Below are 23,916 nucleotides of genomic sequence, written 5' to 3' on the forward strand. Positions count from 1 at the left end.
AAACTTGGTTTTTCTGGACCTAAACATTTACCCTAACCGAGGCAGACTACATACCAGTACCCACTTTAAACCTACCGCTAAAAACTGCCTCTTACTGTACAACAGTTTCCACCCGAGACACTTACGAGACAACCTCCCTTACGGGCAGTTCCTTCGCCTCAGACGGAACTGCTCCAACATCACGGATTTCAAAAGCCAAGCGGCAGACCTCGAGCAAAAACTACTACACAGAAACTATCCAAGAGAAATTGTGAAGAAAGGCCTAAAAAGGGCTAGGAACAATAATAGAGAGGCTCTATTGGAACCCACGTTGCCAAAGGAACAGGAAACCAGACCAATATGTGTAACCACATTCAACACCAACTCAAACAAAATCATAACATAATAGTGAACAAACACTGGAAAATCCTTAACTGTGGCTCTTTGAACTTCCCGAAACCAATGTTCTCCCACAGAAGGGGGCGCAACATAAAAGACATCTTGGTCCACAGTAGACCAAGAATCATGAAAGACAGTGGCCCTCCTAAATTGATATCTGTAAATGGCCACCATCCTTGTGGCTCATGCACATCTTGTTAATCCACCAGTAAAAGCAAAACAATCAAATTCTCGAATGGCACGATATGGGAACAACGTGGTTTCACGAACTGCAACAGCAGAAATGTTGTCTACCTTATCACTTGCCCATGTGCCAAAGAATACATTGGAATGACTTCTAGACCAGTCAAGATTCGTATTGGTGAACATCGAAGCAACATACGTTGCATAAAAACCACGACTAGGATGGCCTCCCACTATCTAACCATGGGCCAGGGCATTCAAGATCTTCAGTGGACAGTAGTTGAATCAATTAAATTCGAGAAAGATCTCCTTGAGAAAGAGCAAAGATGGGTGTTTCGTCTTGGGACACACATCACAGGGCTGAATGATGACATACCGTGGGCCCAACTGAGCCAGTAACAACCTCTATCAGGAGATCAAAACCCTATAAGAACTGCTTGTGGTCTCTCCAACTTGAACTGGTCACACTAGCTATAGGCTGTTTGCACTCTGCAGGCCACTGTAGAGTAAGGATTAATTGCACAATGATCTGTCTCTACTTTGCACTCGTGTGTGTTGGCATGCCACTTTAAACACAAAGCGATCGTTCTGAATAGGTTAGGGCCCATTGTGTTCCTTACCCTACATTAGTATTAACTGATTTCAAAAATATGGGTCCACCGTGTTCCCTACCCTACATTAGGATTGATTATCTTTTGGCTAGTATGCGGCCCCATAATACGTATTGACGTGAGGCTTGATACTGGATCCATGAGGCCACCCTCCAGACCTGATCCAACTATACAACTGAATATCAGGTTTCTTCTATGTGACACCTTCACCCCAATACCCCCATTTTACGCTTTCTAGACAAGATGTCCGCCTCCTTTTTTTTAATCCTGATTCACCGCCCGTAGCACATACAGGCATCTCTGCATTAACAGACCCGCATGCAATTGCCAAGTTGTCTAGCCTACAGATTTCACAACAAGTTCAGTTTCACCACTGGCCTCTCCAAGATGGCGCCCGTGTTTTTTTATTCGATACTGTTCCAAGATGCCTCCCGTTTCCGTCCACCTTCCTGAGCTTACACCACTCTAGTGTTCTGCTCAATCAGCCGCCCCTCCCAGGTACAGGTATTTTATGTTAAGTGTTGGTTTTGTCTTGTAGTGTTTTTCCTTTCACCTACAGGTCACAGCACCGAAGTGTATCTTACCGGCAAATCGCAAAGTCACCATATAAGTCACCATCTTTCCTGCCATGGGTGATATATCAACGCGCATTGGGACGCGCAGTAAATACTTACGTGCTCTTTCTTTATCTTTGCAGGCCCACGACTCAGAAATACTGACAGGGCTATAACTGTTCAAAATTGAATGCCATATTGCAGTTGTATTATAATCTATATTATATACACATAGCACACATTGTTGCCAACCTTAGTGAGTGACAGAGGGATCTGACCCCATCCTGACAAAGAGGCAGTCAGCCTCGAAACATGTTGACAACACCAGGAGAACTAGCCCATTGTTAAGCTAGTTTGTCTCCGCCACACTATTTTTAACGATACCAGCCTATGACTAATAAAGAATTTTTTGCTTTCATAAGGCCAGGTATTCTTTTAAAACTCACTTTTCCATATCACTCCTGACCCTACTCACACTCACACTCACACAATACACTTCACATAGCACTTACAATATCTAAGTGCTCCAGCGTAGTCGCTAGTCGTAGCACGCCCCGTCCCGCAGCGGGGCGGGAAGACCCCGATGATGAAGCATGATACCAAGGGCCCTTTTGGTGTGTGAGGGGTATTTTAACAAATACTGTGTATGCCTGATATACTCTGGCTCACAGGAAACCTTCCAGAGGTGGACCTTGTTGTTTATTTATACCATTAACTGGAGGAGGGTGCGTCCACCTGAGTGCTTTCTAGCACTACCTCTTCACTCCCCCTTTTCATTCTTTGTTTACTCCATTTATACTACGCCTCACGACCATCTATAGCCCCCTGCTTTTGCCCAGGGCCAGTCTCTGCATTGATATTATACACTTGATTCTCTTTGTTTAGAGCCCTGTTTCGCTATTGTTGGATAAAGTACCACAAATATAGATTGCCCTGTGTGACCACTACTCAATTATGATGAAGCTTGCGCCCTGATGGATTGCTAATATTTGGTACTTTGAAACGCACGTCAGCGCACATACCCTGTCTCTTCGTTTGTTGTAATTTTTTTGTATTTAATGGGCCAATTTTTTGTGTTATGTATATGTTTATTTTTAGTTGTGTATTTTATTGTAGTGTTTTCTTCACATGATCTGTAAGTCTGTTATTTTTATATATGTACAGCGATTGTTCTTTTAGTATAGGGTTAGGGCTCTTTTTCTTTGTACACACTAATAGAGGGATTACTTATTACATGTATAAGTGTGTCTTTTAGTTCAAACTGTGATAAAATAAATGAAAAATAAACAAGAATATATATATTTTTAATAATAAATTATAGAAAACTATAAGTTCTGTGGGTCATATATACATTTGGCTATATTACCTATTTTTATGAATATTCAGTGGGGGACATTGTTCACGTTGATTAATGTTGTGTTTTTCCTAAGCATGGGCGGCAAATCCGTTACGCCCGCGGATTTTTCGGATTTTTGGTGAATACGCAATCCGTGTATTTTACGTATTTTCCCAAAAATCCGAAAAAATCCGCGGATGTAACGGGTTCAAAAGTTGAACCCCCACCCACGCATGTAATGGCGCCAGCAAGCTGCCAGCGCCGTTGTAAAATAGTTACAAAGTTAGCTTGCACAGGAACCACTAGATAAAACGAAGCAGGTGCTGCTTTATTTTATCTAAGTGCTTCCTGTGCAAGCTAACTTTGTAACTATTTTACAACGGCGCTGGCAGCTTGCTGGCGCCATTGTAAATAGTGACCCCTGCGCCCTTCGGCGCGATTGTATAGTAACACACACATGGTCGCTGTAGACAACTCTCTGGCACTTTAGGCAGCTGTAGTGTAGTAAAAGCACTATACATTTACCCAACGAGGAAGCACTTACAGATATCAATAAAGCATGTGCCCTAGTTGAAGCTTAAATTCAGTGACTCATTCATCAGCCCAGAAACAATCGTGAGCGTCGTGGAGGCAGGGCAGGTGTGGGAAGCCCCGTCCGTTTGGCCATGAGTAGGCACATTGTGTTCGCACGGGTTTCTGCACGTTCGCGAGCGTTTTGTACAATAAAACCCTCGCGAACTTGCAGAAACCCGTGCGAACACGCAAAAAAAAAAATACGCTAGGATCCGCGGATTTTGCGTATTGTCGCAATCCGCAAATCCGCAAATACGCAGATCCGCGGATTGCCAATCCGCAAAATCCGCCCATGCTTAACCTTGCCAGTTCCCCCCAGAACCTGCATTGTTCTCAGGGACCCTCCTGCGTTGCTTTTCAGTATCCATAGGCCAGACCTACGATATGTACAACGAGAACATCCGGGGGTGGAGACATCATATAGTGTTGGGAAGTTATGCCTCGATTGGCTAAAGACTTCAACACTACCCCAGGTGAAGCAACACTTGTACCTACTCGCAGAGGATGTGGACCGACAGGATTTTTTATTAAGTCCCAGAAAACCACGTCAGAAGCGTTTTTTGTATGCTGTCTATAATGAAATCTGGAAAATCTCCCATCAAGAAGCTGCAGAGAGAATAAGGGAAATAGATAGAAGGCGTTAGCCGTAATGGACAATGGCTGACTACATTAAGATCTGAGATATATTCTCTGGGCAACATTGTATCATCCGCTATCAATGTAATAGAGCAGGATTTGTCCTTATTACAACACGGACAGTTAAAGTTATGTTCTATTATTTTGCTAAGCTAGACGCTGCAGCTATTGCATGCCGGTTATGTGCCTTGTTGTTTTATCAACAGTACATCATTATTTTCTGCATATAATCGAACAGAAAAACAGATGAAAACAACACAAAGGCGAGCACAGTATACAATGCTGCGTATTGAGAAGCTTGATAGGTTACCCTTTACTGTGGGTGAGTCACCATCTACAGAACGGTTAGTCCAGAGCCATATAACATTACCGGTCACAACTTTCCAGTTTCACTATTGCCTAGAACAGCAACAGGCTGGCAGATATGAAAAAATGGTTAAGGAGTTCATCAGGGAATCCTGGGATTTGCCAGACATATTGCGATGCAGGAGTGGGGATCTGGAAGTGTTTCTAAGCGGTCCTAACTGCGAGAACACTTCAAGTGGATCTTTCATATGCCAGGACATTATGCTACACAGGGCTTGTAATGGGTCTGTGGCAAATCTGATTTGAAAGGTTCCCCTGCAGCCATGATTTCCGGTATTCAGGCTTCTCTCAAATGAGAGTTACTTGATGCTGAATGATCAAGGTTGTTGCTTCCAGGCATTGCATATCTAGTCACTGTGAGCTCCAGGGTTACTTGCTGTATGCAAGTATTAATGCTTCCAACACATACAGTCAGGGAGGCGCCGTTATGTCCTTCGCTAAATATTTCTTTTATACGGTTTGATACTCGGAGTAGAATGAAAGCCATGCTCTTACAGCAAACCGTGCCCTTAACCTCCGTGAGGGAGACTTTTGATCTCCAGACTGCAATGTCCTCGGCAGAGATACAGGCACTTATTCATAATACCTGCCCTTTCCATTTCACAGAAATGGTAAGTCATAACTTTAACATGTCTGATACTACGGGTATTGTGCACCTATTTATGACCATAGGTTTAGGGATGTTAAGCACCTTTCAAACGGTCTTGGAGTAGTACCAAACTTTATTCACTCCGTCTTTGGATGCATTTTTGGAGGGCTTCCGCTGATCCTGTTCTTAATAGCAGGAATCCTGATTGTTACCTTTCTGCTACACAACGGACGCACCAGCCACTTAAGAGATAACGACAGCACTCTTGGAGCGCAAATACTGTGAAAGCATGGTACAACATCTGGGCACACCTCGCCTACGGGAACTGAGGGCCTCTTGGTTCCTGTCATTTTGACCAGTCTGGATGGACTATGTCCTACCTGTTCTCCGATGCCTATTCTGCGGAGAAGAATGCATGTTGGACCACTGTCTGCCACCAGACGTTGATGCTTTACTGGACCCGATAACGACCCATGTTCTACAGTGTCCTCAGCGTATTCCTATGTTGTTGGCAGCATTCTTAGAGCCACCACAGGTAGTTTCTGCTCTGGTTGGTATGGATACCGGCTCCTCCACCGACACCCAGGCCTCGGATATGCCACAGGCTGCCCCAGCATCTGCTGCAGGCAGTACGGAAGATCATCTGTGCTCAATTGACATTATTTGCGAGGTGTTACAGGGATTGTCAAGTGTGTACGCAGGCAGTAGCAATGTTGCGTCTACCCGTCGCATGCTGGGAAGATTTGGCCTTTTTTTTTACAAATTGAATCCTTTTGACCGGTCTGGCTTTCAGATGCTTGTAGTTGTTTGGACTATATAAACGGACACTTTAGAGCCAGGGATTGAGCAAATTGCTTTTTAGAACACCTTTTAAAGGGTTTTTTGGGGGCTTTTTTTTTTAACTTCTCTTACGATGTTTTATTCAGATTTGCATACAAACCTCTAGACACCTTGGTAGTACTGTAGAATTTAGTAATGTCGTCCGGTCGGATGACGAGTGGGTGTTATATTTCATCTAGGGACCCCCATATAGGTCCAGGTAACATCATAACCCTTTAGCCACTTACAATACTGTACACAGTACGTAGGGTTCTTCCCTGAACACTGGTCTCATAAATTATGCATGAGGATTCTTAGTTTCTTGGAATCACAGCAGGACCATCATCTACTGCACAATAACAATGCATAAAGTTCATTCCTGACATCATCCAAAGTCCAACATTGGCACAGAAAGGTAGAACCCCCTGGGGATACCTTCGGGTATATAAACATCACATCTTGCTGAGAAAGGCAGAGAAGATCACAACTTCAATGCCGACACACTGACACGAGACACTGAGGTTCCCGCATGCAGACACTCCAGCTCGCAGTGGTCTGAACATCCCTTGCTTGGTGTCCAACTCAAGACCAGAACGGGGTCCCGCAGTATCACATCAGGTAATGGGGTTGGCTTTATCCTAGAGGGATTCTTGGGTTTACACCTACTTGCATGCTAGGTACACTTAGGTACATCTAGTTAGAGTTGCATCGCAGGAGTACACATTTTACTACCATGTATTTTATATACTTACCTGTGGTTATGATTTTAGCAAAATGGTAGAAACCTACCATCTGTTTACTTTCTTAGTTCTGTCACTTATCTATGCTACTGTGTACTGGTGATTTCAGTACACTTTATTTACACTAGATTAACAACTGTTCATTGAAGACTTACTGAAAACGTCTCAACCATTCATTCTGTGTGTCTCTCTGAGAAAACGTGAGCACGAGTGACTGAGCGAAAAGTGAGTTACTGTTTCCACGGTCCTGAAGGATCAGGGCTGTCATGTTCGATAGTTGCCAAGAACTATTCTCTCCTTGATAAGAGGAGGTGATAGTGGCATCGCGAGCTAGCTCGTACACAGGCCAACATACCCAGTGGGGGTGTCTAGAATCAGTCTGGACACCAGTCCCACAGTGTATGTAGTCTAAACGCGCAGATCCTATATAGGTCTTATAGGAACTACACAACAAACCTTTCAATTGATAAATTAGATTGGTATATTAATCATTTGAAATTTGATAAAGATACATTTTGAGATAAATTACTCCGCTGATTAGGTTTCATTATTTGTTGTGGCCCATTAATTCATTAAAAAAAACCTACCTAAAGGTATATTCAATCTGATACATTTCATCAGTAATGAAGGATTAACAATTATCATATTCCAGGTCCGATCCTCATAAGATAATTGTTCACCCCCTACGTATTCTGGTCCCTTTCAGCACAGAACAAGAACCATTGGAGATCCTAATGTGACTAATGTGGTAGCTGATGTTATCCTGAGATAGAAAATTGACCCACTAAAAACGTTTATGAGGCCCAACACGTTTACACTAGAACATGTTCATTTAAACATAACTTTGCTCTCTTTGTTTATTTAATAATGAAGAAAGAGGAGGCATTGAGTTGCAGCCTTTTTATAGCACTTACTAAGCCAATGGGTGGCACTGAAGCACTTATCAAGCTTAGGCATGTGTAGGGTGGGTGGTTGGAAGTGTTTTCTTTGGTTAGGGATCCTATGTGGAAAGTGTTTCCTTGTCTTGCCTGATGAACCCCGAGGTGCAGTTATGTTATGAGACGCATCATGTAGCAGTGTGGTGGATGATGTGTGAGACAGATATACTTAGGCTTAAAGTCAATAAAGCTGGGCATGTGGGGACAATCAGAAAAGTGTGCGAGCTGCTTGGCCTTTAGTAGCTCATGACTATTTTCACACATCAAAATAAACTCCCACTACAGAGAAGGTTGGAGACCCATGAACTAGATAAATAAAACATTTGAACAAAAAGATGCAATTCCCCTGCTCAATATTGTCTGGAAGGTGGGATTCAAGATCTATAGCATCCATGCCATTTGTGTCCCCATTTCCTTTGCACCCACATATTTTTTAGTTCACTATGAGCAGATTCTACTGTACAACATGGCTGCTGTTTGGTACTTTATGTGACTTTGTAGGAAAATTATTTGGACCGACTGGAGGTTGAGATGGGATAACTGAGCAAAGGATTATATTTAGACAGCCTCTGAACTACCTCAAGACTGTGCCCAATCCTCTCTAGCAGTTCTTTTTAGAAATGGTGATTGTAAGCTTTGCTGAAAGGCTAACAATGAAGAGGCTGAACAAAAATTAGTTGGAATTTCATTGCAGTTTTTGGGGATTTGATACAAGAACCTGGTCTGTTAATTAACCTTCTGGTTCAAAGCAGATCAACTTAATCGCTCCTCACAAAAGGAAGGATCATGCATCAGTATAGGAGTTAACTTTCTCCTTAAGCTAGCTTGAAACTATTGAGTGAAGGCACTTAAAACTTGGAAAGGTGTAACCTTTCATAACTCCTGGGTGGCCTGTGCGGAAAAGTAAGCACCATCTATGTAGCCACCATCCTGATATTTAACATGGAGGTCAGGTGGGCTGTATGCTGGACTGAATAGTCCACCATCATCATCATCAGACTCCTCAACATCAAGTAAGTGACTTGCTTGTAAAGGCAACACTTAACTAGGGGATGTATGTCCAGGAATAAAGAAACAATGAATAGCTTTTTCTGAAATTAGAATAATTTTTCTCTCATCACCGGAGTCGGCGACAGTTTTCTTGTTAACAGTGTGGTCGGCGGTGAGGTGGACGTCGTCTATGATGAAAGTCATGGACGTTGTCATCGCTGCCATCCAACTTGCCGTTAATTGTTTTTAGAGACACCGGTTTTGTAAATGGCGACAACCAGGTTTTACCGATGGATTGCAGTCTTTGACAGTTTAACAGTCATCGACGATTCCATCAGCTTTGTTTTTTAGTAAGTATTACATACCTTACTTGATGGAGTTATAGGATTAGGTCTAGACTTTGAAGAATCTTCCTTACTGGCCTGCTTTTAAGCTTTTGAAGAATATTCCTCTTTGGCCTGCTTTGAAGATGGACTTCAATCTTCAGAGTCTACGAGGACTGTTTTTTGAAGACTTTTTAGACTGCTCTTCATCCTTGCGATTTTTTGATGAATGATTCTTTGATCCGTCTCTCTAGTGAGAATTTCTGGAGGATTCTGAGGTACTTTTTCTTTTCTCAGAGACTGGTGTCTCCTTGGCATTGAGCTTTTGAAGCCACACCAGTTGCCTGTTATTTACGTCTTGGTGGAAAATGCGTGACCGTTTTGCAGTCTTTCACTTTATGATAAGGATAAAGGCAATATATACATTCCTTGTGTGGGGTCTTCTGAATATAGTCTCTTCTCACAAAAGCCACAAAGCCTGAAAGGCTCTTTTTGAGGTTTCAGACAAAGTTCTGTCAGATTCCCAGTTGTCAGAATTAAAAAATGCAAGTATAGGAGAGGATGTAGCCTTACGGCTAAAGCGGTCAACCTCGAAGCTGGGGAACCGGGTTTGTGTCTCAGCAGGAGCGCTCATCATCCTGTGATTCTGGGCAAATCACTCCATCTGTAACGAAACTGGTGCTCATGTAAAGCGCTCCGATACCCGATATCTTTTTAAGAAGTAAAACATTTGTGGAATAGGACTGCTGACGACGTAGAAACATTTGGAAATTAGTTTTCTTCCTGTTAAGAATTGCACATCGCTCAAGACTGTCATGAAGTTGAAAATCTGAAGTACGGCCACACCTGAGGGGAGTGGTTAATAGAGTGTGCAGCCTGATTGGCTGAAGTTTGGTTCTTTTCAAATGATGTGAATTAGTTATTGAATATGATATTTTACAGCCGCTTTGGTCTATGTACGAAACAATACTACTTTCTAATTTCACTGTGGGACTTAGACGATGAGGTATGATTTAAGTATGTGAATCTATGATAGATCAGATACTAAAGAACTCAAAAACTATCCCCGGCAGCTCAATTTATTAAATTTATTATCACCCTCATTAGCAAGGTGGGCAAAATGAATTCATTCATCTATCAGGTAGATACTGTTTTAGGACCTACTCCATGAGATGTCCATGGCCTCCACATCATACTCACAAGGGGCGAAATTACAGGATATAGTGAGCATAGAGGATAGGCCATTGGTGTCTGCTTTCAAAGCAATTCTAATAAAAAACCAGTAATAAATCCCTTATCCATGTTCAATGAAGAGTTTTAAATCTGCCGAATCGAAAGCCTCGAGTCCGGTCATAAAATCAAAAATGTGGTAGCATTCATCAACAAGAATTCTGGGTTCTATTAAGAGGAGATGATTATCTCATACGGATTGCATGTTCAAAGATGTTCTTTACAGTGTTCATAAATACCTATTTTCGCATCCAATTAGAATTTGATTTACTCTTTCCTACCCACTGCTGATCCACTACAGACCGAAGTATTACTTGTTCCCATTTAATGATGCTGCCTGATGTATATGTACACCCCAGCTACCAGGTTTTGATCTTCCATTGGCATCACTGCAAGATTATCGAAGTGCATGACTAACCAAATTTTTTAGCCTTCCTGACCTGTTCTTGCCCTCAGAGGGGTACAGGTATAACAGCCATGCCAGTGACTGAATAAGATATCATGATCAATAGTGCAAACTGATAGCAATAGATAACAATTTAAGAACACTTGATCGCTTTGCAAAGCACAGGGTTATCTCATGCTGTAAAGATTATTTCAGTGAAGTAAATATAGCACATTATGGCCAATACATATTTTGTTCAAGCCAGTGAACAAATAAAAGGCCAAACAAAGATCAAAATGGGTGCAGAATTGAAAATGAGGTTTGCAGATTACTGGGGAGATTGAACTCTCCCACCATGGTACTTCAGTTAACTGGTTTGGGAAAAGATCCATCACTGAAATGAAATCTGGCATGATTTACATTTTAAACTCAGATATAAGGAGGACCTAGTTATTGCAGTGGTCTAACCTGGCACAATAACATATAATTATGAAACCTTTCACTTAGCATTTTCTGAAGAGATCGACTTTATAAAGTGATATGAACAGGGATCTACACAAGAAAATGTCAGACCACCAGTGGGACCTCGTCTAACAGGGGAAAAAAGGAATCCAAACAAGAAACCAATGGTAACCAATTGGCATTAATCTAAGAAGAAGGATGCACTGCAGACCAATAATTCACCCCCCCATTCCCTTCAATTCCCATCTCTGACTGGTTTCCTAGTTAAGATACAAATGGTTCAGTCTCTGATGCTGCCTGGTTAACAGAAATGTTGTTCCTGATTACACTTCAAATTTGTTCATGCAACATATTACTCATGTATAGTGGGTAGTGTGAAGACAGTTGCAGCTGTGTGACTTCAGGTTACAGGTGGGCCATGATTGAGAGCTATGAATTTCTTACTGTGCCTCCATGTGGGTTATTAAAGGGGTTTGGAAACAGGTTCATCCAATTTTGTCTTCTGCAGATCAATTGTCTGGAGCATTTTGTATTTCACTGTATATAATCTCTATTTGTGATTATATGCAAAAGTTTGCAAAGGGAGTACACATCTGTCAAAATATAAAAGGGCGATAGTTAAAGAAAATGCAGTGTTGCTGAATGAAGATGCAAGGATTACGTGCAGGAGAGTGAAAAGAGGGTGCTGAAAGGATGCAGTGTGAAATATTCAGATGGAGCGTATATGAGAATATGTCTAACAAAGATTGCAGAACACTGTACGAAGAACGGCAGTGATAGAGACTCTGAAAACATTGCCCCATCCACAGACAATAATAATGTTTAACCCCTTGCATGCATCGGCCGGCCGGTGGGCGTGTGCATCGGACGGCTCGCGCATGCGAGGAATTCACCCACACAGCGGGGGAATTCCAGCCACGCCCAAATGGTTAATTCAGTCTCCAGGTGGCCCTGTCAGTTGCACCTGTGGGCCCTTGTGAGCCCCACCCTCCTGACAATCCTGTCTAGAGATACCACTGTCAGAAACTTTGCAGAAACTGCCACTGTAGAACACAGCACAAAGTCCCAGCGGCGAGGCCTAACTCTGCATTTTTGTATATTTTAACCTAAGATTTGTTTCGGCAGAACACAGGCCAGGCTCAATTTCCTGGTGTCCCCAGTCATGCAGACATGACAAGGCCGGTGTCTCAGAAAACCCCTCAGCCAGCATTTGTGAACTGAGGAAAGTGCAAGGGACCATACTTTTGCACAAGTTGAAGCTTGCTACCGACTGTCCTTTCTTTACATGCATATGGACGTTTACTGTGTATTCAGGATTTCTATTTACCAATCAATCAGGGATGGTAAAGCGCAACTACTCACCCATGAGGGTCGCTAGGGGGTGAGGGGGCAGCTCTGTTGAGTGCTGGGGTAATCTGAAGAGCCAGGTCTTGAGTTCCTTCCTGAATTGGGGCAATGAACTGGGACAATGCTGGGTACTAGGTTTGCATCGGAATATAACGGATTTCAGCCTTTACAATGTTTAAGACGTGCAATCATTTTTATCTGTATTTCAGTTAATATTTTTTCATTAAACTACAGAAACCAAATTGTGGGTTTGGTTCCGTTTTCATTATTATATTTTGTTCTTTCCACAGTTTAAATATAAATCAGTTAAGCCTTGTAGATACTAATAACATGTTGGATCTGTAGTGCAACATTTCGTTCCCCAGTGGCTTAATTGCTACGTTTCCACTGGAGGCAGAAGATTCTAGGGCATTCAGATAAAGAAGCCTACCCCAGGAACTAAGCAACAGACTCCATTATAAGGCCAGGTGTAGAAGGGGGTTTTCCCATTATGTGTTTATGGAAAGATGTGTTTGCACATATGGCCCATCGTGTCTAGGAGACTTTCAGTTGTTACACCATGATAGTCACCAACTGGCCAGTGTAGCCACAGAGATATTTGCAGCAGCTGGATTGAACACTTCCATCCTATCCTCACCAAGGCGGCCCGGCCCCCATGCGGATCATAAGGAGAGGGTACTGGCTCACTCCTCCATTCCCACCTCTGTTCCTCCTTCCCACTGCACTTTCCTGTTTGCAAACATTAATTTGCCTTCACCTCGTTAGACTGGTCAACATTAGGGTGCTAACCAGTGATAAAGTGTGTGCGCTCACTTCCTAAAACATGGTTAAATTGGCTTACACCTGATTGCATATTTAAAGTATTTTTAATACACTAGTAAAGTGATATACCATATACCCAAATCTGGTAAATTGAATGCTACTAGGGGACCTGCAACACTTATTGTGCCACCCACTTCAGTAGCACCGTAAAACATGTCCCAGGCCTGCCATTGCAGCTCGTATAGTTTTAAACTGCTCCCTGTTTAAAATACATCACCCCTATGGTAGGCCCTAAACAGCCCTAAGGGCATGGTTTACGGTTTCCAAAAAGTTGGGCATGTACTTTTAAGTTTTACTTACCCTGGTAGTGAAAAACTCAAATACACTTTTCACTACTGTGAGGCCAGTCGCTCCCATATGCTGGGTTATCTTATTACATGCAATATGTGCTAAAATCTTTTTGGTAAGCAGGTAGAAATGCCATGTTTGATGTCTAAAGAATTTACATTCAAAGTCCTCTTCAACTGTAAAGTCAGGTTTTAAGTCACAATTCAGAAAATGACACACTTAGAAAGTTGGAGTTTATTTGTTAACTACTTGGTGCCTGCAACCTATTCCCTGCGTTTCATGACTAGGTGTAGTTGGCCGTTGTGTATTCCTCCCAGACAGCAACACAATAGAATGGGTGGGTGTTGAGAGGATGGGCCATTTAGCGGAATGAGGAGTATGAGCTGTGCATAGCCCCACTTGTACTCCAAAGTAGCTGCCTCAGTTCACACACAAAGAACTTCATACTACCCTATTGTGACAGCAGACAGCCTGGAACCAGGGCAGGGATGCAGAAAGTTGCAGTCACTTCTGTGGGGGGGAAAACTTTGGAAGTTTCTTCCACTTCAAAGTTGGCACCAGTTATAAAAGGGGGATCCTCAGACCGACTGTTCAGTTCTCTTCTGGACCAACGGAAGGACTCTGAGAGCTGCCTTTGGCCTGCTCTGTAGCTTCAGAGGACTACCCTGCTTTGTGCCCTCAGAGGACTGACGTGCTGTTTGAGACCTGCTTTCCTGCTTGAAAGCAAGACTTCGAGATTTTCTCCATGGGCTAATGGACTGACCTCCTGATCGGAAAAGGCTCCAGCCATCTTGAACCTGGACCCAGTCTAAGTCCTGACCCTCCAACGGCTGCCCCCTCAGGTCTTGGACCTTTGGAGTGGTGCTAAAGGTGCCCAGATAGCTCAAATCCAAAACGTGCAATGTAGAAAATGTCCTATCAAGAAGTACTCCGAGAACGGAGTTGAGACCAGGATCTACAGGCTTGCTGAGGCACCCAAGGTGTTCTCTGACCAGACCGACTTTGTAGCAGTTCCCACTACTGTCTTCTTTGCAGCAGCAAATGCAGTTCAGTGGTTCCTCGCAGAAAAAATTTCCTGCCTCATGGAGCCTTCATCTGCCAAGTCCTGCTGGAGATTTTTGACTTCCATAAAAGAGACTAAGCCAGAAAGTAGAAATCTTCAATGCAACGTCGTCCAGCAGTTCCAAGACACCACTTTTTCCTCCTCAGACACCGTAAGCTGCCTTGCCAAGCTGAATTTTACCTCCTTAGATAGTTTTCTTCAAAAATTCTTTCAAGTCCAAAGGTAATGGGACACTGGGTCCAATCCACTTCTTGTAAATGAACTGCTCTCCATTGCGGTCAGTCATAACTTTTAACTTTGCCCCTGTCTCGCGCTTTGGTCTTTTAGGTGTTATTTTTCACTTTAAAAAAAAACATACCTCCAGTTCTACTGACTGGATTTTGGTGTCAAATAATTTATTAAGATGTACTCTATTTTTCTAAATTCGTGTGGGATTTTTCTTGGTGTGTTTTCACTTAATTACTGTTTAAGTACTGCATAAGTACTTAACACATTGCCTCTATCAGCCTGACTGCTTTTGTGCCAAGCTACCAGAGAGTTAAGTATAGTTTTATTTAGTTACTTTGTGGAGTACCCTCACAAGGAATGTGGCTGTTGCTCAAGTAGGTTTTCACCCCACTCAACCAACAAACACAATTTCTCACACCTTTTATTTCTCTTTCTTGCCCCATATTGCTCTATTCTTTTCACCTCAGGCCCTTTTCGTTATCCCATTAGTTCCACTCTTCGGTCCCTTTCCTTTCACCCTCGTCTGCTCCAGCTTTTCCCACTCTCCATTTATCTTTCTTAGCTACTTGTCTTTCGCCAATCTTCTTTTCGCTCCACCAATCCCCTCTCATCTTAGCTCCATATTTCTCCTTTCTATTCCTCCTTCTATTTACTACTTATCTTCACCCTTTCCCTACTACTCACCTTTCACTCTAAGATTCTTTTTTTTAAATCCTAAAATGACTTTTGCCCTTTCTCCATTTTCTTTTCCCCTTGCTTTACCCCATTCATTCTCAGCTCCCTCCTCTAGGAGCAGAACCCCAACCTGGTTGCTCACAGTGTCCAAGTAACACAGAACACAATTTAATTGGAAGATTAAAAATCCCAGTTTCAGCTCAGTTTCACCTATAGTGATCTATTATAAGTTCGCCTGTTCCCTTTATTCAAAGGGATAGCTTTATATGGTTTCCATCCTCTTCTCTGATGAAGGTTCACTACCAGACACTTCCTCCTTTACCAGCTGACCCGCAGGACAAGACTGAGGAACAAAAATGCTCAAACCAGCCCTACTCCCTTCACCTCCTTGCTCAATCTCGTTCCTCTCGCTCTTCATCCTCTCGTAACATTCTCTCTACTTTACCCTTCCCTCCTCCTCTCTCTCTTTACTGAAGCCCCCTCATGCCTGCTGCACTTAACATCAGGGATCTGGGGGAAGGCACAGAGGCACCAGGAGTGCCCTTGTGCTTTCAAAACAGACCTCCTAAGGCTCCAGATCGCTAGGGAAATGCTGGGTGAAATAAAAGGCCTGTCTGGTCCTACTGACCCGTCAGACCACTACCTTCTAACAGTACATCCAGTCAAGCACACCAGGTGCCTATACACTAGAAGTAGCCATACTTAACTCACTTACTCATGAGCAATCCAAGCATAACCTGGGATCATGAACATAACAGTCTCCGTCCATCCACCTTTAGTTTTAATCATGTATGCGGGGTGGCCATCCACTTCAGGTGGTCGTGCTTTAACAGTCACACTATTTCAGAAGCCAGGATTCCTTACATTCAGTCATTCTGGCATGTCAGTTGACCATCTACTTCCAGTAGCCATGCCTAATCCAATCATGTGCACTGAGTAACCTCCATGTCCTTCAATGTCACTTCGACCATGTCTACCATATGGCCATACTACTCCCTATCATGTCCTATCAATTGAACATTCACTTCCAGAATTTAATTACACCACTGATCATTTCTGGGTCCTCCCATGGCCTGTTTGCTAGGACTCCTTTTATGGCCCAAGTTCCTTTGTGTCACCTCTTTATTCTGGGACAGCGACTGCAGTGGATCAGCTTGCAAGACACATGTAGCTGCAAAAAAAAGGGTACTTCATGCAATGTTATTCTTGAAGTGTTCAGCTCATTGGACCTTCATTGTCTTTGTTGTTGCGGCAGAAGTGTGGCATTCATGCTGCCTTTCAGGAAAGATGGATCTGGAGGGCAGCAAGGGTATTATAAACACACACTCCAATCGGTTTTATTTAAGGATGTGGATGCAGATCTTTAAACCAGCCACAAGTTGGGGGTTGGGTGCTGGCCCTTCCTTTAGCAAATCTTATGTTCATTTCTGGAGCTTGGAAAAGGGCGAGTGTAAAGGATTTGGTATCCCCCTGGGGACTCTACACTAAGATCCCCGGTCCATCAAGCTCCCCTGTGAGGACAAGCCTGGTGTATTTCATCTGTCCTTCCCGCTCTCCTCACCCTGTCCCTTTCTGCCTTTTCTCCCGTTATTCCAATTGTATCTCTTCTTCACCACTTCTTTTCCGAATGGCAACACAAGCTGCTTTCCTGCGCCTCCAACCTCATTTCTAGCCTCCCACTATAGTGACTTGCCCCTGCCTTTCGTGCAGCTGCTTCAGCTAATTGGAGTGCATTGTAAATGAACTCATTCTCAAAAGCTTTTACACATTTCCACATGCAACTCATTCACACAACCATACTTATAGATTTAATAAAGAATACATTCATTTGAATAGCTTTCTACACACACATTGCAGCCGTGAAATGTGATCTGTTGCCCGTTTTTTAGAAGCTGTTTTGAGCAGCCACGCCCTAAGATGACTTGCTGTCCAAATTTAATGAAGTCAATGCAGACTAACCATCGAACTTTTATCTATTGTAAAGTATTACATTGCTGCACTTTCAGCATGCTTGTAACTCATGTTGCTTTTTTACTTTACCTTTTTGTTCAGAAAAGGCTTCTATTGGAAAATGTTAAATCAAATGTGAGTGATGCCGGTGCAGAGCAGAAATGCCTACTGCAACAGGCCACACTTGCTTTGTTGACAGTGGTCGATAGAGGAGTATTCCAAGTCCATCCACTAACCCACTGTAGCTATTACGTTACATGTTTCAAACACCTTTTACACTTGAAACAGCTGATTTTGTGGCTACCTATGAGCTCTGTAAAAATGAATGAAAATATGCAAACCACTTAACAGAATTGCGGAAGCACTATTAATACATTTTTAATCCATTCTATATAGAGGCGATAAATGTTCGCTGCTATGTGTAAGGAAAACAATCAAAAAACAACAACCTGAGGCTTTGCTAATGCTGGTTTCTTTTAAAAGAAGAGTGTTCATAATAAGCAACAGTAAACTGGCTGGGATTTATATTTTGAAAGTACTGGGCTAAAAATTAATTGTAAAGCACAAACTTCGTTTTAGTTTTGATGCCATCAAATAAAAAGGCAACCATACTTTTTACCTGAACTAATTAATAAAAAAAAGATTCTTATGCCCTCCTATTACTTTCTGTTCAGAGCAAGATTATGTGCCATGGTCACACCTGGAATCAAATGTAGCACTGAATTTCCCGAAAAACGTACAGATGCCATTACATTTATACTATTTTTAATATATTTTTTAACAAGACATGTTCATCCAAAAGTTATGTCTAATCGAAGAGACCAAATCCCATATCTTCATCAGACTCCTCGGATTCCTCCTTCTTCTCTTCCTCTTTCTTTTCGGCTGCAACAAATAAAATCGAGGAAATAAGTTAAGCTCCAATTCGTACACTTCTAAAAACAAGGTCATGTTTTAAATTAAGGGTGATTGGCATCAAGATCTGCAATACACAGAGCTCCATCCATAGGAGTGGACAGAAATGTGACATTCTGATGGCGGTGTGCTAATTTATTGGTTAGTGTTTCAAATTGTTAATCTCTTTCTTGTGAGACAGGGTATGTGGGATTGTAGTGTGCATTGGTAATCATGGATTTTAGAAGCAAGTGCTCTTCCTGGTCTCGTCTTTGTGTCTTTTGTGGAGTTCAGAGTGTGCCCTCTTTAAGCTCCGATGTATCCAATACAATTGACAGACTCATCTTCTTTGAGCCGGAATCTTATTTATTGGACTGCTTTCTTCATTCTAGGGGATAAACAAGCTATGTACGAGATTCCCAGGAGTAAGTAACTTTCCAACTATGTTTAAAACACGTCCCAAATGTCAAGGAATATCAGGGGTGTGGAATATCAAGTCAGGGTACTCTCGATTCCACCTAATGTCTCTTTCAGCCACCACCAGACGCACCCTGTCTCTTTATCTCACTCTTGCAGGTTCTTTTTCATTCCTACTTTCTCCCTTAGTCACCGTTTTGCTGTCTCGCTATCATTTTCTTTCCCCCTTTTGTGCTTTTCTCTGATGGAGGAAATATTAGTGCTGGTTTGGGACCAACCTGCAACCACTGTCAAAAATTAAGCGCTGCGTATGCAGCTCAGTGCTCCGATAGTTCACCATACCTCACTGTGGCAAGAACAGAAAGGAACTTGCTAGACACTGGAGTGAGAAGGGGTTCTTGTTTTTATCCCCAGGATATCAAGCTTGGTGTAAGGGTCTAAGCTCTCAATGGCGAAACTCTGACTGAACCTAGATTAAAAAACATTTTTTTTTAAAAAAAGGGTATGGATAGCAAACAGTACTTCCCCATTTAATAGGAAACGAGGCCTCTGAAACACAAGGCATTGAATTCCTTGAAAGTGTGCATGAGTGACAGTAATCCATGTTGGTCTCCTAAGATCAGCAAGAACTGGACGTGCCAAAGGATAAAGAGGAGGATTAGAATGACAAGAAACTCTAAAAGTGTTTTCCTGCCCCCTTAGCTCTCTTAACTTAGCCTGGAGACAAAACCTGTCTTTATCCCACTCTCTGGCACACATGGCATCTCCAGATATATTTCTCACAGAAGCGAGGGAGAGGAAGGCAGATGACACAAACATCACCGCAATCTAGACGTTGCTCACATGCAAAAAAAATGGTTGGTGTAGAAACCGAATTAAATACCTTAACTAGACAACGAGAAATAAGCTTTTTACCTTCAGAAGAAATGCTAGAAACAATAAACCAAGGCAACGTCCTAAGAGGACAAGTCAAGTTTATAAAAGCTCAGTTTCCCCAGTCATAAGTAGACTTTGAGAAGGCTGCTTCGTTGACAGAGCCTACCTCAACCAGTTGAAACTAAACGAATTGATTTGGTAGTGCAGGGTAGGTACAAGTGGCAGTTGCCACTACTGACAGCCTTGCTAAGCAAGGAACCGATATTCCCTTCTTTATCTTTCAACTTAAAATTCCATTTTAGGATGGCATTTTCAGACATCTAAAAATTTTACAGGCGACTTTTTTATTTATTTACAGTGGTTTCAAATTTGGAAATAAGCAAGTTGTGCTCTAGGGTGCCTTACAAAGCGCCCGGACCCCGACCACAGTTCAGCGACTCCATCGCCAACTTCGTCAGCACACACGCCCTCGCCTCCATGGACTACATCCTCCTGGGGGACCTGAACTTCCACCTCGAGAACAATGACGACACCAACTCCACCACCCTGATCGACAACTTAGCCAACCTCTGACTCAGACAACTCGTCACAACACCCACCCACTCTGCTGATCACACGCTTGACCCCATCCTCTCCGCAAGCCCCCACATCTCCTTCAACCATACCACCGAACTCCACTGGACCGACCACCGCTGCATCCACTTCACCTTCAAGAAACCCACCACGCACCACCGCACCCAACAGACGCCTCACCGCTGCTGTAGCAAAGTCACCGAAAACCAGCTAACCACCACCCTCGCCCAGAGCCCACCTGCTGACCATACCGACCCCGACACCGCCGCCCTCAACCTCAGACAGTGGATCAACGACTGCGCCAACACCCTCGCCCCGATCAAGAAACCTTCTAACAATCATACCAACAAGAAAGACAGCTGAATCACTGAAGACCTCCGGGCCTCCAAGCAAACCTGCCGAAAGCTGGAGAAGATCTGGCTCCGTGTACGAACACCGGACAGCACACAAGAATGCCACCCGCAGACACCATCACCTCATCAGATCCGCCAAAAGAGCCTCCTTCAAAGACCGCCTAGACAACAACGTGCACAACAGCAAAGAGCTCTTCAACATCGTCAAGGAACTCTCCAACACCAACGACGTCCCACCCTCGCAAGACCTGTGCGACTCGCTGGCCATCTTCTTCCACCGCAAGATCACAGACATCCACGACAGTTTCAACGCCACGACCGCCCCGACAACCACTGAGACCTCCGCCCCCACGACCACCATCCGCACCATCCGCCTGCTCTACTGGACCAACATCAACGACGATGACACCATCAAGATCGTGAACACCATCCACTCCGGATCTCCGTCAGATCCATGCCCACACCACATCTTCAACAAAGCCAGCACATCCATCGCACCCTATCTCCGGAAAGTTATCAACACCTCCTTCGAGACAGCAACCTTCCCTGCGAGCTGGAAGCACGCCGAGATCAACGCCTTACTCAAGAAACCCAAGGCGGACCCCAAGGGCCTCAAGAACTTCCGGCCCATCTCCCTGCTCCCGTTCCCGACAAAGGTCATCGAGAAGACCGTCAACAAACAACTGACCCGCTACCTCGAGGAGAACATCCTCCTGTACCCTTCCCAGTCTGGGTTCCGCAGCAACCACAGCACCGAGACTGCCCTCATCGCCGCCACCGATGACATCAAGTCCCTGCTGGACAACGGAAAAACGGCGGCCCTCATCCTCCTGGACCTGTCAGCCGCCTTCGACACGGTCTGTCACCACACACTACGAACACGCCTCCACAACGCTGGGATCCAAGAGAAGGCCCTGGACTGGACCACCTCCTTCATCTCCGGCAGAACACAGAGTGTCCGCCTTCCCCCTTCCGCTCCGAAGCCACCGAGATAATCTGTGGCGTACCCCAGGGCTCATCCCTCAGCCCAACCCTGTTTAAAATCTACATGGCACCGCTCGCCCACGTCGCTCGTCGGCACGACCTCAACATCCTCTCCTACGCCGGTGACACCCAGCTGATACTCTCCCTCACCAAGGACCCCCACACCGCCAAAACCAACCTTCACGAAGGAATGAAGGCCGTTGCTGAATTGATGAGGAACAGCCGACTGAAGCTGAACTCGGACAAGACGGAGGTCTTCATCCTCGGATCCAACCCTTCGGCCTGGGACGACTCCTGGTGGCCCACCGCACTGGGAACCTCTCCAACACCCACCGACCATGCACGCAACCTAGGGGTCATCCTCGACTCCACACTCTCCATGACTAAACAGGTCAACGCCGTCTCCTCCTCCTGTTTCAACACCCTCTGCATGCTCCGTAGGATCTACAAGTGGATCCCCACTGAAACGAGAAGAACAGTCACCGAGGCCCTGGTCAGCAGCAGGTTGGACTATGGAAACGCCCTCTACGCAGGAGCCTCAGCCAAACTCCTGAGACGGCTCCAACGCATCCAGAACGCCTCTGCACGCCTGATCCTCGATATCCCTCGCCACAGCCACATCACACCCCACCTGAGACCTGCACTGGCTCCCGGTCAACAAGAGGATAACCTTTAAGCTCCTCACCCACGCACACAAGGCACTCCACAACACCGGACCAACGTACCTCAACAGAAGACTCCGCTTCTACACCCCCACCCGCCAGCTCCGCCGACCTCGCCCTCGCCACAGTCCCCCGCTTCCGAAGAGCGACCTCAGGCGGCAGATTGTTCTCCCACCTCGCCGCCAAGACCTGGAATACCCGCCCCATCCACCTACGGCAGACCCAAGTCCTGCTGACCTTCAGAAAACTCCTCAAGACCTGGCTTTTCGAGCAGTAGCAGCATTCCCCACCCCAGCGCCTTGAGACCCTCACGGGTGAGTAGTGCGCTTTACAGATGATATGATTGATTGACATAAGGGAATACTCCATTGTTTATGAATAACGCAAAGAGTCCGATGATTGAGAACATTTATAAGCTGTCAACTATGTAAAAACCCAGAAAAAATTCAAGTCCTGAAGAAGCAATACGACCACCTCAAAAGAAAATTACAGACATAACTTATCAATAAATATATACACATACGATTAAAACGCAGATTATAATGAACCAAGATCAGTGTTAAAAAAATTTTTTAAATCATTGACCTAATGGCGGCTCCCAATATTCATCTTTCACATGAAAAACCCAAAGGGACAGGATTCAAAAGCGGTTTCCAATACTCAAGCCAGGATTGTGTCCAGAATAACTCTGAATGGTTGCATGTCTAACAGACAATACATGTCATTTTGACGAAAGCAGAAATACTGGTATCCACATTAATTTTCATTTGTAGATGGACAATTGTAAAGTAGTTCCTGCTAAATTTTTTAATGTCTTTGTATCGATGACTGTTGCTGCACAGAACAGTTTAAGGATGGCCCTGAGGACGTATTTCCTCTTGCGACTTTTAATCAATTACCTAGTGCATGCTGGAATCTGTATGCTTGGTGACATCAACACCACTAACGTGAATGATAATGTCATGTAAAACAGACAGCTGAAGGCTCGGGCGGAGCTGTATAGTTATTTAGTAACTCTAATAACTTCACCTAATTCTTCCCAAGGAACACTGGGGTTAAGCTTTACATTGTTCCTTTCAAACTTTTTTTTTAAAGAACCTGCACCAATTCACAACAAGCATTTGCAATGCAAAAGGTCTCGCATTTACGAAAGTTTAAGCTATTGGCATGGTCAATGACAATGACTTATTTAGATGTTTTGATAATTAACACAATAATAAAAGACATTGTCATGTACAATGCCAATAGCTCAAACTCTTATAATGCCAGACCTATGCAAAGAAGTGACACCATTGTCCTGTGAGGCTTAGAAAGTGAAAGCGTGCATGGTGTTCTGAATGTTGCAGGAAAGCATGCTGTGCCTGCAGTAGGAGAAACTACTTTAAGAAAATAGTGCTTATAGACAAAAAAAAAAGACTCACCATGTAACATTCCAAGTAAAAGGTCTAGTCTCAGTGGTAGGTTATGAACGAAGACAAGGCAGTACTAAGGAGGGACTAACACGCCTTTTAACGATTCAGAAGCCAGCATTTACAAAGGAGAAGGACAAGCGAATGACGGAGAATGGGCAGGTCTTCTATTTCATACTCTAATACAGCATGGCTCGCAGAGCAGCACATGCGCTTCCCAGGATACAACCTAAAAAGGACTCTTCAGTGCAGCTTCACCAGA

The 23,916-nt window shown here is 43.9% G+C and overlaps 1 protein-coding gene across 1 annotated transcript in view; it reads right to left on the bottom strand.

Annotated features, from left to right (window-relative positions):
- Positions 1-18,234: 18,234 nt before the first annotated feature.
- LOC144755337 (large ribosomal subunit protein P2-like) overlaps positions 18,235-23,916 on the bottom strand; it is a 97,452-nt gene continuing 91,770 nt past the window's right edge. Inside the window, exon 5 of the mRNA XM_078644143.1 lies at positions 18,235-18,371. Within this exon, the coding sequence (XP_078500269.1) occupies positions 18,295-18,371 (77 nt within the window). The 3' untranslated portion in view covers positions 18,235-18,294. The remainder of the gene's footprint in view (positions 18,372-23,916) is intronic.

The sequence above is a fragment of the Lissotriton helveticus genome, chromosome 5_1 (genome assembly GCF_964261635.1).
Source record: "Lissotriton helveticus chromosome 5_1, aLisHel1.1, whole genome shotgun sequence".
In the NCBI taxonomy this organism is placed as follows: domain Eukaryota; kingdom Metazoa; phylum Chordata; class Amphibia; order Caudata; family Salamandridae; genus Lissotriton; species Lissotriton helveticus.